Raw genomic sequence first — 15,461 nt, forward strand, 5'->3', positions numbered from 1 at the left:
TGAGCTATGATATACTGAGCCGTGGGCAAATATTGGAAAACAACATGATTTAATTTTCTGTCATGATGACTGAGTTATATGAACGATTGTGTCTAATACTGTAATGTACTTTTGTTGATCGTACAACAGCTGCCTTTTTGTTTTTTGAAGCATGAAGTATTTTACACTTCATAGCAACAAAAAAAGGTTGAAAGTGTTTTGTTCCTTAGAAGCTATGCTTTTATGATTTGTCCCATTTGCATATCATCTTATACCTGACAGTCCTTCAGAAATAATTGAGAAACATCTACATAAATTACAGCAAACCTTGCAGCAATTATTATTTTTTTTCACTGACCCACACAAAATCGATTACCTTGTACATGCAGGACTTTTCCTGACTTGCTGATGACACACTGCCATAACAATGACTTCCATTGTCAGGTTGGGATTAGCGATATATGGTAGTAATGAACGCAGAGCCATTAGAGTACAAAAAAATTGTTAACATCCTGAGCCAGCCTTCACTAAACCCTAGACAGTGTACCCCATGGTCGGCCTGTGGTTATGTGTGTGTGGGGGAAATCACATCTCATAGCAATTTATTTTAGGTAGATTGAAGGTAAACCTGCCTCAAAACTCTTTTTGTATTTTAATAAAGGTTTAAGCAAATTCTTTAGAAAGTGTGTGAAGGAATTCAGGATTCATGTGGAAGAATTCAAGATTCACTGGTTTTAGAAGTGTTGCCTCGATGCAGGCTGTTATTGTTTGACGTCGAGGATACAGGATTTCGTATTTTGGCACGATCTGTGAACCAAAACACGCCCAGTGCTCCCAGCAGCTCCTCCCACTTTTTCCTCAGCACGGCCCCGAACCCTCCCCCGAGCCGTGCACGGTCTCCCCCGGCCCCTCTCCCTCCGTCCCGCGCAGCCCCGCCCCGCGACATCACCTCCGGGGCGGCCATTTTGGGAGGCCGGCGCTCGGTGCCGGAGGGGGCGGGCTCGGGCCCGGGCCGCAGCGGCTGCTGACAGCGCCGGGGGGGGCGCCGCAGGGCCAGGGCCGCCGCCAGCCGCGGATCGCAGCCCCCGCCATGTCGGACTTCGACAGCAACCCCTTCGCCGACCCGGACCTCAACAACCCCTTCAAGGTGAGGCACGGCCCGGCCCGGCCCGGGGGGGTCCTCTCGCCGCCCCCCGGGGGTGCTGCGCGGCTCCGGGGGGCACGGGCAGCGCTTGTGGCAGCCCTGGGGACGGGAAGAGCCGCCTCGCGAGCTAGGGTCGCCCTGCTTCATCTTCAGTTCTGTTGCTGAAAGCCAATAAATTGCTTTTCAAGTGCTTTTTTAATTTAATTTTTTTTTTTTTTGAACCTTAAATTGCGGTGCTGGCTTGGTGTCTGCAGGTGCGCGCGTGTGTAATGCTACAATATCTCTCCTTCTATCTGGGTGACCCACATAGTTCAGCGATTCACCCTCTTTTCCCTCTCCTGCCTCCTCCCAGCCCCCATCGAGCTCACCTGCCTCTTTACGTGATTCCTGAGGTGGTTCCGAGGCGAGGCATTGCTGCCCTGCGTTTTAAAACGCTGTGTTGCGATGTACTCTTAAAGCTTTTGGTCTCTGCACTACTGACCTGGCTTACAGCTGAGAATTGTTTCCTTACTCACTGTGCTAGCTTCAGCTGTCAAGATGAGCTGACCTCCTTGCGTGCTTCTGCTTCGTATCTGCCCTTTATTATTTGAATTCAGTTCGTCAGATTTCTTCAGCTACTTCAGTAATCTGACTGAACTCTTTCGTACTTTGTTTTTATATCACGCCGAGACTTAAAACGTACAAGTACTATATGTCAGTGAGTTTAGGATGTCAGCAGGAATAATTAAGCCGTTTAGAAATTGAGCTGTCACATCTCAGCTGTACTTCTGTACAAGCAGCTGCTGGAAGCATGGAGTGTTATTGTTGACTAATTTATTTGTCGTAGTCTGTCTGTCAGTTTAGTTTATATGGATATAAAATTTAGTAAAGTGTATTCATCAGGGTAGTCACCGTGTTTTCACTTCATGTTTTACAGAGTGTGTTGGCATTCTGGATGAACAGCAGCCCAGGCACTCAGGTTGCCACCAACGGTAGTTTGGACTGGCACCAACAGCTTTGAGCACTGTTCTTTAAGTACTTCCTGGCACCAAGCACCAAAAGGTGTCATTGTTCTAGAATATGTCTTCAGCAACAAAAACGTGACCCTTTTCCTTGCTTTTTTGTGGAAGTGATGAAAATAATACATAGCAAACTTATTCTGTACAGATACCCAAAGTGGAAGCAGGGATGGAAACAATATAGTTGCCCTTGCATGGCTCATTGGCCCAGGTAACTTGACCTGTGCAGTGTTTTTGAGACCTAAGCTAGGGACCTACTTCAACCATACGTACAGTATAAAGACATTGCTTAAAGTGCCATAGTTTATTCCCACTTCTCTTCAGGGAGAGACTTCTGTTGTAGCTGTTAGGCGAAATCCACACTCTGTTTCTCATCTGCAATGCATCATGATAGAAGTACGCTAAAACAACTGCTCTGTAACTTGAAGCTCCCTGTTAAACATAGTTCTGGATTTCTCTTTGTCCTGGTTCCAGTTAGGACAGAGTTAATTTTTCCTCATAGTAGCTGGTAGGGTGTTATGTTTTGGATTAGGATGAGAAGAGCGCTGATAACATGCTGATGTTTTAATTGTTACAGAGCAGTGTTTACACCAGGCCAAGGACTTTTCGGCTTCTCGCTTCTTCTTCGGCCTCGCTCTCATCCTAATCCAAAACATAGCACCCTACCAGCTACTATGAGGAAAAATTAACTCTGTCCTAACTGGAACCAGGACACTCTTACTTGCAGAAGTAGTTTTTTTTTTTTGGAAAGCTGTATGCTTTTTCTTTCTTGGAAGCTTTTTTTTTCACTTCTTTCAGTCCCTGCTACCTTGTCTCATTCCACTGCCCGCAAAAGGTAATGCTGCATACCTTTGCTTATCCACTTATTTACTTCAAGGGGCAGAAGGCCTTGTGTGTGAACCAAGCCTTGATTGTCGTCTTGTTGGCATGACAACGTTGAAATTAATGTGCGTCTGGATTTCAGTTTAGCCTGACTGTGTTTTAAGATGCTTTACACATCGAACCAGTATTTCCAGATGGACCCTGACAAACCCAAGTCATGTAGTCTGAACGCTTTATTCAAATTTATTCATATTATTTGTCTGTGCTTGATAATTTTATGAATGAAGAGATTAGTTTTTTTCCTTACATTTGCAGGCACTTCCTGTGCCTGTGTAAAATCACAAACTTGTATGGCAGAGAAAGGAGGGAGGGGCATCACATGGAAGAGTTGTTGCCAAGGTTGAAGACAGATACTGCTTTCTTTTAAGTATTTTGTTTTTACTGGTTGTCTGTGGTCTACTTGTGAGGTTTCCTATGACTTTTCACATGCCTTTTGGTAAAAAGATTTCAGCAGAGGTTCTTTTTTGATGTTGAGTGGGGGAAAAAAAGTGTTGGGGGGGGAGGGCATGGACAAACATACAGTTTGCTAGTGTTTTGGGTAGTTAGTTCTTTTGGAAACATAAAAATAAATTATATTTCTGTTTTTATATCTCCTGGAAGGAAGTGAATTTGGTTTGTAAAACAGAAATTCTTGTGTCAAGTATTTGCTTGCTTAGATTGATCAGGAAACACCATTGATTTTGAGATGACGCCTATTTAACCTCTCATTTTAAAAGAGTACCACATTAAAAAGCAAAAAACCTCAAGCTGAACCCAAAGGCTGATATGCCTTTGATATTACGGTATTCCTCTATAAATAGCTGTCCTTTGGATGGTGTACCAACCAAACCAAGAGATGTTACAATTTGAAAGACAAGGGGTAATGAAACACACAGATGCATAACATTCTAATATTAAAAAGATCATGTTACAGTTGTGCAGAAAAAAGTGCACCCATGTTCCATACAAGTGAAAATGTGATAATTCTGCTGTAGTTTGGAGTGCCAGCATTATACAGAAATATACATTTGGTGTAACCTGGAGTATCGTAAATGAGAATAGTCTAATAATGAAAACTATTTTATTTCCTTCAATGAGAAGCACTTGTCATATGTTGTGAGCATGAGTTCACACCTGACACCATTCTCACTGACAAATGGTGGAGCCCCACCTCACCCAGACAGGGTGTGCAAAGCACGTCCAGTGATGGCAGCTGTGTTCAGCCAGGAGTCAAGAGTGCCAGACAAGTCCATAGTGAGGGGACAGGCCTGAGGCCAAACCAGGAAGTCAGGTTTGCATCAGGATCAGGTCCAGCAAAAGTAACTAGGGTCATCCAACAGTCCCATGATGACCAGACAAGTCCTCAGTGATGACACAGTTTTGACTACGTAGGAGGAGCTTGAGTGCCCTTGATGTTCTGACAGTTTATTCTTGAAGAGATGAAAATGGTATGAAATAAATTTTGTTTGACAAACCATAGGTAAATTTCTAAAATCAGCTTAAACCTTTTCCAATGTGGTTGTCTCCTTGGTGTGCCTTTTTTTCCTTTTTTTTTTTTTTTTATGTTGTAAGATGAAGTATGGTTGTAGTCATTTATCCTGGGAGATGATACAGGTGCAAAGGTTCTGAAACTGCATTCTTGAAATCCAGTGTAAGTTTCATTTACTCTGAAACCACTGAGCAACTCAACTACTGCAAAATATGTTTTTTTTAAAAGTGAATGATGCTATTACTACAAGAAGACTTTTTTTTTTTAATTAAAGAGATTAATTTGGCAGACCTTTGTGGCCTGGCTGACAGACTGCAAAAGGTTTGTCCAATAGTCCAGATGTGGTTACTTCTGAGTGACGGTGGAGTTCAAAACTCAGTTCTGTGATGAATTCTATCACTTCATCTGGTATGATCAGAGCTCTGAACAGCTATTTGATATAATAGGAGTTATGGTAGAACTGAAAAGTAAGATATATTTGTGTTTAAATGTGAGTGGTCAAGTAAAAACTACTAAGTGATGTGGATGAGGAATACTCTGTCTTGTTCAGTTACAGTGTGGAAGCACATAATCATGAAAACACTTGAAAGTATATAATGTTAATTACGGAAGTAGTTACTTTGGGTGGGATTGGGTATCCAAACAGTAGCTAACCTCCAGCTGTTGTTCCAGAAAGAGTGGGTCTTTCATTGCTCTGTTATGACTGCCCTTCTTGTGTGGATGTCTGAAACGCTCTGATACCTAAAAATGGCATTAGACGCCTGAGTTGCCACCACTGAGGTCACAGGATTACTTGAGTCACTGCAGCTAAGTATATGTTAGAGCTTAACTTCACTACAGAGCTAGTTCCAGTGATTATTTGGATATTGCACTTAATCTGACTCACATGAGCACAAATGAATCTTCTGTCTGGTTTAGCAGGAAGTACAAGCTGAAGGTCTGATGCTGAAGGTAACAGTGAATTGACGAACGCCACCTTTTATAGCAAAAGAATCTATATAGCTTGCACCTTGCTGCTGTTGTTCAACTGAAGCTAAAATGATAAACACTTGCAGCAAGGTAGGGAAGGCCTAATCATTTTTGAAGGATCAGAACTCTAATTACTTGGTGTTGTGTGCCTATATACGTAACTTTGTTTTCATTCTTTTAGATGATTATAACATGTACCAATTAATTTGTCTGATTTTATTGTCTGATTCCCTTCACGATTTCAAAATTTATAAATTCCTCAAAATCTTGCATAATTTAGTGCTGAAAGTCATGATGTTGAAAGTGTCCTTTAGCTGCCCTACATGGTAGATAGTTTTCAGGAGGGTACTTCAACACTTTTACTGCACCATAATCTATTAAAACCGTAACGTGTTTTAATAGTTATTAAATATCAGTTATAGCTGCATACTTTTCAAAATCTCAGTGAAGTGTTAGACAGTATTGCATTAGTATTAGTTTTGCACTATATGGAGAGGCTTCAACATTACAAAGAGAAACATGCTACACCTTTCAGAGCTGAGGATGGGGAGAGTGTTGAGAATAGCTGAAACATGATGCTTGTATTGTGTTTGTGTGGCAAGGTTTTGGTAGCAGGGAGCTGCAGGGGTGGCCGCTGTGAGCAGAGTCCCGCAGCTGCCCCATGTTAGATAAGGGCCAGTTTCAGCCAGCTCTAAAGGGACCCACCGCTGGCCAGAGCCAAGCCAGCAAGTCATGTTGTTTGTGTGCCTCTGGGAGAGCAGATTGAAGAAAGGGAAAAAAACCTGCTATGCTACAGCAGCAGGGAGAGAGGAGTGACAACCAGTCCTGCAGCCCCCCAGGTGAGTGCAGGAGGTGCTCCAGGCAGGCAGCAGCAGTTCCCCTGCAGCCTGTGGAGAGGCCCCCGGTGGAGCAGGCTGTCCCCCTGCAGCCCATGGGTCCCACACGGAGCAGATCTCCACGCTGCAGCCCGTGGAGGAGCCCCCGGTGGAGCAGGTGGATGTGGCCTGGAGGAGGCTGCGGCCCATGGAGAGCCCCCGCAGGAGCAGGCCCCGGGCTGGAGCTGCAGCCCGTGGAGAGGAGCCCACGCAGGAGCAGGGGGTCTGGGGGGAGCTGCCGTCCGTGGGGGACCCGTGCTGGAGCAGTTTGCTCCTGGGGGATGGACCCCGTGGTACGGAGCCGTGTGGGAGCAGTTCTTGGAGAGCTGCTGCCTGTGGGCAGCCCCCGCAGGCTCAGTTCGGGAAGGACGGCATCCCGTGGGAGGGACCCCGAGTGGAGCAGGGGCAGAGAGGGACCGTGAAGGAGCGGTGGCAGCGGAGTTCTATAGACTGACCACAAACATTGTTCCCCAGTGCTGCTCAGGGGGAGAAGGCAGAAGAGGGTGGATGGGTGTCTAGAAAGATGTCTAGTTTGCTTTTAGTTTCTCTCTGCTCTAGTTTCTTAGTAATAAGCAATAAATTACATCCATCTCCGTATGCTGAGTCTGTTTTGCCTTTGACAGTAATTGGTCAGTGATCTCCCTACCCATATCTGAACCCTTGAGCTCTTTTTTATTGTTATTTCTCCCCACTGCTTTGAAGAGGGGGAGTGAGAGAGCAGTGTGATGGAGTTTAGCTAGCCCTCAGTGTAAAACCACCACAGTGTTGTTAGGCATCCTATGCTTCATTGCAAGATGGGACTGCTGTGGCCTTCTTGGTTTCAGAGGTCGGGAATTTGGCTTGCTCAGTAGCTCAGAACCCTTCAGAGCTCTGCTTCTATCAGCTAAGGTGGCCTACAATGAGTACTGCTTGAGAGCCAAGTGTAAGAAACCCCAGCTGGCTACTTTTGCAGTATCCTATGTAATATTTGTGTTCTGGTGATGCTATAGTGAAAACCTCTTAATGCCATTTGGGGGGGGGGTGGAGGAGGTAGGGGCAAAATGGCTGATCAATGATTGAGATATTAAACTTGAAATAGTGAAAGAACTGTTCTGGTGGTTACTCAGCTTTATTAGAGGCAAAATAAAGGCCATTTCTGTACTTGCCATTAATTCCTCCAAGCGTTACCTTCTAGGCAGTTCTTTCTCATAGTAAGTGGTTTTTAATCATAGATTAAAATGTATATTGTTGCTGCAAGGCATTAAGGCTTCCTTTATATTGTTAAATATAAACTGTTCATACTATTAATGCAAAATTAGGACAGAAAAGCATGCAAATCTCAACTAAATCGCTGTTTGTGAAATTAATGTAACTTTTTAATCTTCCTTGAGTTGACAGTGATGAAGGGAGAAATAAAGCATGAATAACCAACAATGTTTGATACTGCATCAAAACATGAATAGCTTCTTGAAGCTTGTCTGTGTGCAGCTTGTTGTGGCATGAGCAGGGAGGAAGTCTTTGGGGAGTTTCTGTTTGATTTATACTGAATCTTTACTGAACATGTGCCGATTCCAATTTTAGAGGTTTAATCTGGTTGAATGTAGACACTGTTATGGGTCTGAAAAACACTTTTCATGTGCAGGCTATATTCTTTTCCAAGTCTCAGTTCTTAATTTAAAAGCTGAGAACCAACAGTTAACAGAGGAGGAAAAAACGCTTTGATACCCATTGCTGGACAAATATAGTTATCTTCCTATTTTGTTGTCAGAAGGTAAACTTTGTCAGAAATCTCCCCAGGAATACTCAGGAGGACACATTGAAAGCGAAGTATGTCATATAGAGAGTTTTAACTGAAACAGCAGCAGCTTTGATTGCTCTCGGGAACTCATTCCTTTATGAGGAGTGGTGTGGTTAGTGTTCTGTTTGATCAAGGTGTCAGAAAAACCTCAGGCCAATGAACATAAGTTCCAGTCATTTTTCGTTGCTTTGTTTAACTTTCTGGTGTCATCTTAGGAAGGACTCCACAGAGAGCAAGCACGAAGTGCAGCTGTTGCTGTCAAATAAAACTGGACAAATTCTTAGCAGAATGTGTATAATTAGTTATTATTCACATTTAGAAAAGGCTAATATGTAGCGGGTATAGGAAATAATTTGTGATAATAAACAGAGAACGTATTTTGAAATTAAAAGAGTTTATCCTTTTCGTGCAGCAAAACACAAGCTATAAGGTAATTTCATTGGGGACACAGTGATGGGAGATGGACCTAAACTATTGTGAAAGTCTATATCATACTTGAAGATAGGTGTAACTCATCAGTAGTAAATTTAGACTAAGGTTTGGAGAGGGGTTCTTATCTTTGGGATTGAAATACTGGAGCAGCCTTTCAGTAGGAGAATTACAGATAAGAAATCCTAGTTGGTAAAGATTGACTTTGCTAGATTTATAGATCTAATCTCATGATTTCCTCCCTAGCGTGGATTTACCAGTTTGGCTTTAGTCCTGCTAGACTTCCATCTTTTGCTTCTAGTCTGTATGCAGTCAATAATTTTCTGAAGATACCTTTGCTGAGCATGTTGAGTAGTTAGGAGGATAAAACTGGGACTGTATCTCTTTTGCTGTCTGGGAACCTGCCTCCAAGCATAAAAAGCAAACGGGTAAATGCATAGCTAGGTGAATGTGATTATAGGATGGTAAAAGTTGTCACAGTAAAAGCTGGATAGAGTCAGTGACTGTTAAAGCAGGTACGATGAAGTTATTTGTAAGGATCTTGAAGCAAGGGACAAAAACTATATGGTGGTAGAGCTGAAGGGTAGCCAGTGACTAATGTTTTCAAGGAAGATGATAGGATTGATATAATCAGGCTTCATCTTGAAAGGGTTTTTGTGATGAGGGGAGCTGTTTTCTCAACGTGGGTTGAAACCACTCTTGTCATTGAGAGGTCATTCTTCCTTGAACTTAAGCTGAACTAAGGCCAAAAATGAAGACTTCTAGAATTGCCTACAACAGCTTATTCTTCCCTCAGCTGTACTTAAGGAGCTACTTTACCAATGAATTGTTTTCCATATTTTCTTGTTCTGACTTCATTCACCAAAAATATTTAATCCTCTTTCAAAATCCGCTTGTGTGTTCATAGTGGATTGTTTCTCCTTAATCTTTTTTCCTTTTTTTTTCCGAAGTCTAACTAGGCATACTTCTGTTGGTTTACCTAGATATTATTTTTCATGCTATGATTCCTATGTAAATTGAAAAAAATAATAAAAACCTGTCACTTGCAAATCCAGTGTTATCTGTTTGCCCAAACAACATAATTAGTATATTCTTTTGATGTAGGACACTCCTGGTAATGTGATCCGAGTCTTGAAAGATATTTAGTTGTCTTGTTTACTTGTCCTTGTCAACTGGTGTTAAGAATTACCTTGCTATCCTGTTCTTGAAGTAGTTGCCTTTCCCGCCCCTGTTCTTTTCGTAATAAAAGTATTTTATGCATTTATCCATATTGTTTCCTGCAGTTTTTCTCTATTTTCCTCTTTTTCTCTATTTTTCCTCTATTTAGGTTATACAATTTGAATTTGAAATTCTTGTTTTCAGTTGCTGATGTGCTGTAAAACCATTGTAATCCCTATCCAAATCGGTGGTTTGAACGAGTGTTTATTAACTCTGTTTCTTGACCTCTGCAATGAAAAGTTGTTTCTACTTCCTTGGAAGCAAACCGTACTGAACTAAATTAAACATTATGTGTACCTTGCTGGTTATTAACATCAATGACGTCACTCATTTAGTTCCCTTAAGGGGGGCAGAAAGGAAGCTGAAGTACACCTTCTCAAAATTTTTATATTGTTGTTCAGCCTTCTTTTTTTTTTTTATCAATTTGAAGGACACCTTAAGGGGTAGAGGATTCCTGGTTCTCAACTGACCAGCTTAAAAGAAATGAAAGTCACAGGTAACAATGTAAACTTCGCTGGTGGCATTGTTCAGAACATTTTCGTGCCATGTGTGCTATAAACCATCTTAGTCATGGTGGAACAATGCTGGAGCGATTCCCAGTGAACAGTATTACAAAGAGTCATTACAGATTTATCTAGTTCTTTAGTCTTTAATTTGTTAGTCTGTTCTGTATTAATGAAAACTGTTAGCTGATGACTAGTTTTGGTCTCCTAGACAACAGAGGTCTCTGTTCCCTTTAATTTGATTTATTTTTTTTTTAAAGCTATAAAAACTTGCATGGAATGGATTGTTCTGCACCATTTCAGCCACATGCTCCCTGACTAAGGGTGGGGGGTGGCTCAGGCTAAATTCCTTCCTTTTTTTTTTCATTAACTTGTCATTAGTTGGTTTTATATACCCTCTGTGTTTACTGGATATTCAGTTAATTTTATCTGTGCCTGAATGATGTGAGTGTAATTTGTCAACCTAGTACAGGGAAAATTCTTAACAGTTCTATAGGTGCTCTTGCCAATGTGAGACAGATGTGTTGTGGTTTTATTTGCTTTTATTTTTCTTTCTGACTTCTCCATTCTTGATGTAAATACTGGGGTACTTCTTGACTTTCAAATAAAGTGATTCTAATCTTTGCTTTGGAGGTGGATGTTGTGGGAGAGAGACTAAAAGAAGGAGGTACAATGAAAGTTAACATGGAAAACAGTCAATTAGGTTGTGCTGATTTCTTAAAACTTTAGTCTTGTAAACTAATTCAGATCTTGAAAATGTCATCTGCAGTGTGTGACTGAGATGTCACCTGTGTGACTCTAATGCACCACCAATAGCTACAGTATCTGGCTGTGAACAGTGCGCTGTTCTTAAATTCTGCTCCCTGATTGGTATGACTAACAGTTAAATAAAAGATGCCAGTTAGCTCAAGGTGCTGAACTGATAGGAGCTTCAGTGAGATAAGACTGGAGAAAGAGGTATGAAGTGAAAAGAGGGAACAAAAATCTGAGTAAGCAAGAAGTATTACAGGGTTCCTTGCTGTAAGGGGCAGGGGCTGGCTGGGTGGCTTAGGAAAACTGGGCTGTGGCAAGGAGTTAGTGGAAGGGCAGGTCTGTTTTGGGGCAGAAATAGTAGTCCACCAGGACATAGCCTTCCCAGTCTGGGATTGGACCAGGCATTCTGTAGTTGCCCAGTTCAGTGGCTGACATCAGATATTTAAAGTTGGTCCCAGAAACTCCATCTTATGCATTTTCTGGGGGTAACCCAATTCTTTATCACTGAAATCATGCAGGATAAGTGATTAAGGTCTCTGGATGCTTTGTGGTTCCAGTCATACTGCTGGTTTGTATATTATCCATTGGAACCTATCTTTAGAGCTTTTTTTTCCTGTTTCTTAATATTAATGAACACAAACAGCTCAAAAAATAGTGCATTTTAACATTTTATCCAGGTAGAATATTGATTATAGAACAATAAGTTATGCCAGCTTAGATTTACTTATTCATGTAGAATATTCTGGTTCTATCTACTTTAACCACAAGGATACATGTGTCATGGAATGTACAAATTTGATAGCACTCATTTAAATGTCACTCTCTGAGAACGTCATTCTGCAGATGTTTGTTGTTCATTGTTCATTATTCAAACCTTGATAAACTGCTGTGTTAAATCTTTTATTACTCTGCAGCAATGAGTACGGGTGTTTCACAGTATTCTCGTTGCATCTAGATGAGTTGGCATTTGCTCTGTTTTTGAAGTAAGATGCAGTGAGTGAAAGGTAAGAAGGTGCATAGTAAATCTGCACGTTCTTTGGAATGTCAGGTCTAATAATCTTTTCAGAATATTCTAAGTGTTTTGAAATATGAAGTGTAGCTCCTGTTGGCATCAGTTCTTCACTGCATTGTAAGTGTTCGGAACAATTAAGAGTCTAGCAGCTTACACTTGAGTGTCCAGACTATGAAGAGTTTCTTTCCACAGGGGCAAGTTTTCCTAGCATTGCAGATCTCAGTAAGCATAGGAGAGAAGCAGTTCTCTCCATGCTAGTACTTGCCTCTCTCACCTGAGAGATTACTTTTTTTTTTTCACTGTAAGCTCTGTTTTACTTCTACTTGTGTCTTCCAGCTTGTGGAAGATACCAGCCCATGAACTTCTACTGAAAGTCCAGACTGAGGTTTTATGAGAGCAGAATTTGAATGCTTCTGGCATGACAGTGTTCAATTTGTGTATTTCAATAGAACTATAATAATTTTTGCAGTTTTTTTTACGTAGTGAAACTTCTATATGGAGCTGCTGATGCTGAATGTCCTTGGGGTCATTCAGTGTTTCTTTTTCAGAGCTACTGCTAATTTTGCAAACAATGGCAGTATTTGGCAGAAGTACGGCAATTGTTAATTCAAAAGGAGAATGGACTTCTGATAGAGGGTTTTTTCTACTTACAATGTGTATTTAATTCTACAACTTATTTCTAAAACTAAAACTTTTGATGTAGTAAGCTTGTTTAGCTCAGAGTCAATTTCCTGTCATTCTTACAAGTCAACATAGAATGTCATAAGTAGTACGTGAAGAGATCTAAGAAGCTTTTTTCCGAACTCTTCCCTGAAACACTTGGAGAAGAAAGGCTTTCTTTTATCAGATATTTATTATTGTTTGCATATCCTATTTGCAAATGTAGACTGCTGTTCTGAATTTGACTTGACCACTCTTTCCTGCTTTTTGGAAATTTGCTGCTGTTGAGTGGTTGTCTCTTGGGTCTGTGATATTCCAGTTATTCAAATAATTGCATTCTTCACGGGCACAATTGGGCTGAGTTATTTGGTTAGTAATGCACCAATGAAGCACAGGAGTGCTGAAGTTTGCTTTTTAAGCAACTAACTGCTATTTGACTTTTTATGGCCACTGGTTATCTATCAATAGTTTCATACGTGTCTACACTAGAACATTTTTATGTATGGAAGAGGAAATAATTTGAGAGAATGTGCGGAAGAAATACAATTCAGAAAGCATGAATAAACATGAGAGCATTTTATTCTCTCCTAATTCACACTGTAGTTTAAAGGCTAGAATAAGTGTACTAGATCTGGCTAAGATGGAGTTACTTTTAATAGTTAACTTGTGTGGTGCTGTTTTAGTTTTATGACCAGAACACTGTTTGTAGTGTGCCAGTGTTTCAGCTGTTGCTGAACTGTGCTTGCACACCATGATGGCCTTCTCTGTTTCTCACTCTGCGTTTGCCCCTGAGAGTGGTCTGGGGTGAGCAAGAGTCTGGGAGGAGACACAGCTGGGTCGTCTGACCTTCCTTTACTAAATTGGTATTCCGTGCCATGTAATATCATGCTTAGTAATAATATGGGGAGAGGAATCCAAAATTACTATTGCTTAGAGACTGGCTGGGCATCTGTCTGCTGGTGGAAGATGGTGAGTAATTGCCCTTGTATCGCTTGTGTGTTTTGTTATTCCTCCTGCTTGTGCCCACCCTGTCCCTTAATCCACTTAAACTGTCTTTATCTCAACACCCACACGTTTTAATTGTTCTACTTGCTTTTGCCCATCTGGTTCTCTTCCCCATCCCACTGGGGAGGGAGTGAGCAACTGAGAGGGTGAGCAACTTGCTTGGGTAAGATATGCCATCACAGTAAGTTGAAAGTTTTCAGATGTATAAAACTTTTTACAGTCCTGTGTTTTGAATTATGCAATTGTCTTATTTGTGTTAACTTTGTTTTAAGAAATTCATCTTTACCGATCTTATACCAGCAACTCTAGTAAATTAGTGCCCAATTCAAGTGTCAGTTTTCATTTTTTCTCTTATTTATTATGATCTTTTAATTGAATGTTTCAAATGATTTGTAGTCAAATTTAAAGAGCAAATATCCCCCCCCCAAGCTTTCTCTTATTTTTATTGTTCATCTGCACAATATTTTATGCCAGTCCTTCAATAAAGTATATGTGACAAGAAGATACTCCGTCAGTCTATGTAAAACGTCATGAGGTTTTAGTTTAACCAGTGCATTCAGGTCTAGGATGGAAATGGAAAATATGGCTGACTTGTTGGGGAGACTGTCACCAAGGTTGCTTTGCTGAAATCACTAACTATTGTGTAAGTCAAATGCAGGGAAGCTCATTTTTAAATGCATTTAACTTTGCTTTGTATTCATTTAAGGAGAGGTTGATTTGTGTTCAGTCACTTTTAAAATACTGCTTTCCAGCTAAATGTGTGCTTTAGCCAAAAATGCTAGCATTTTACATAAGCAGAAAGGCTAGTTTTTATGTGTACATGTGCACATGAATACAATTAAATTATGCAACAAAGTTTTTTAGATTTTTGAAGCAATGTTCTCCTTGCCTCGAGCATTTTAATAGCTGAAGTTTTTTAATTGCCTTACATTTTAATAAATCTGTGGCTACAGCTTGTGAAATATTTGCTCTCCTTTGCTGTATTTGGTATCATGGCATTCTGGAGACATGGTGGGAATGCCCCCATGACTGGAGTGTTGTTAAGAGAAGGATACAGGCTCTTTAGGAAGGACAGCTCAGGGAGAGGAGGAGGGGGGCTGTGTCAATGAGAAGCTGGAGTGCTGGGGATGGATGAGGAGCTGACAGAGCTTGTGGGTCTGCATTACAGGGAGGGCAGGGACAGGGGACATTGTACTGGGGGTCTGCTACAGGCCAGCTGATCAGGAAGACCAAGCAGGTGAGGCCCTCTATAGACACACAGCAGCAGCCTCACATTCACAAGCCCTGGTTTTCATGGAGGACTTCAGCCACCCTGATAGTTGTTGGAGGGACAGCACAGCAGGGCATAGGCAATCCAGGAGGTTCCTGTTGCACTGTCATCAGTGCGATTCGAGGAGGTCCTGCATTGCACTGATGACAACTTCCTTCTTCAAGTGATAGAGGAGCCAACAAGGAGAGGTGCTGTGCTGGACCTCCTTCTCACCAACAGGGAGGGGCTGGTGGGGAATGTGAAACTCAAGAGCAGCCTTGGCTGCAGTGACCATTACACGGTGCATTTCAGGATCCTGAGGGCAGCAAGCAGGGAGCACAGTCAACTTCATTTTGGCCTCTTCAGGCATCTTCTTGGTAAAGTACCATGGGACAAAGCCCTGGAGAGAAGAGGAGCCCAAGAAAGCTGGCTAATATTCAAAGATCACTGCCTGCAAACTCAGGAGCGATGCATCCCAACGAAGAGGAAGTTGGACAAAAATAACTAGGAGGCCTACATGGGTGACCAAGGAGCTCCTAG

At 41.6% G+C, this 15,461-nt stretch overlaps 1 protein-coding gene across 1 annotated transcript in view; it reads left to right on the forward strand.

Annotated features, from left to right (window-relative positions):
• Positions 1-929: 929 nt before the first annotated feature.
• Positions 930-15,461, forward strand: part of SCAMP1 (secretory carrier membrane protein 1) — a 38,926-nt gene continuing 24,394 nt past the window's right edge. The window contains exon 1 of the mRNA XM_083819027.1: positions 930-1,126. Coding sequence (XP_083675153.1) covers positions 1,070-1,126 — 57 coding nt within the window. The 5' untranslated portion in view covers positions 930-1,069. The remainder of the gene's footprint in view (positions 1,127-15,461) is intronic.

This window comes from Anser anser, assembly GCF_964211835.1.
Source record: "Anser anser genome assembly, chromosome: Z".
Classification (NCBI taxonomy): domain Eukaryota; kingdom Metazoa; phylum Chordata; class Aves; order Anseriformes; family Anatidae; genus Anser; species Anser anser.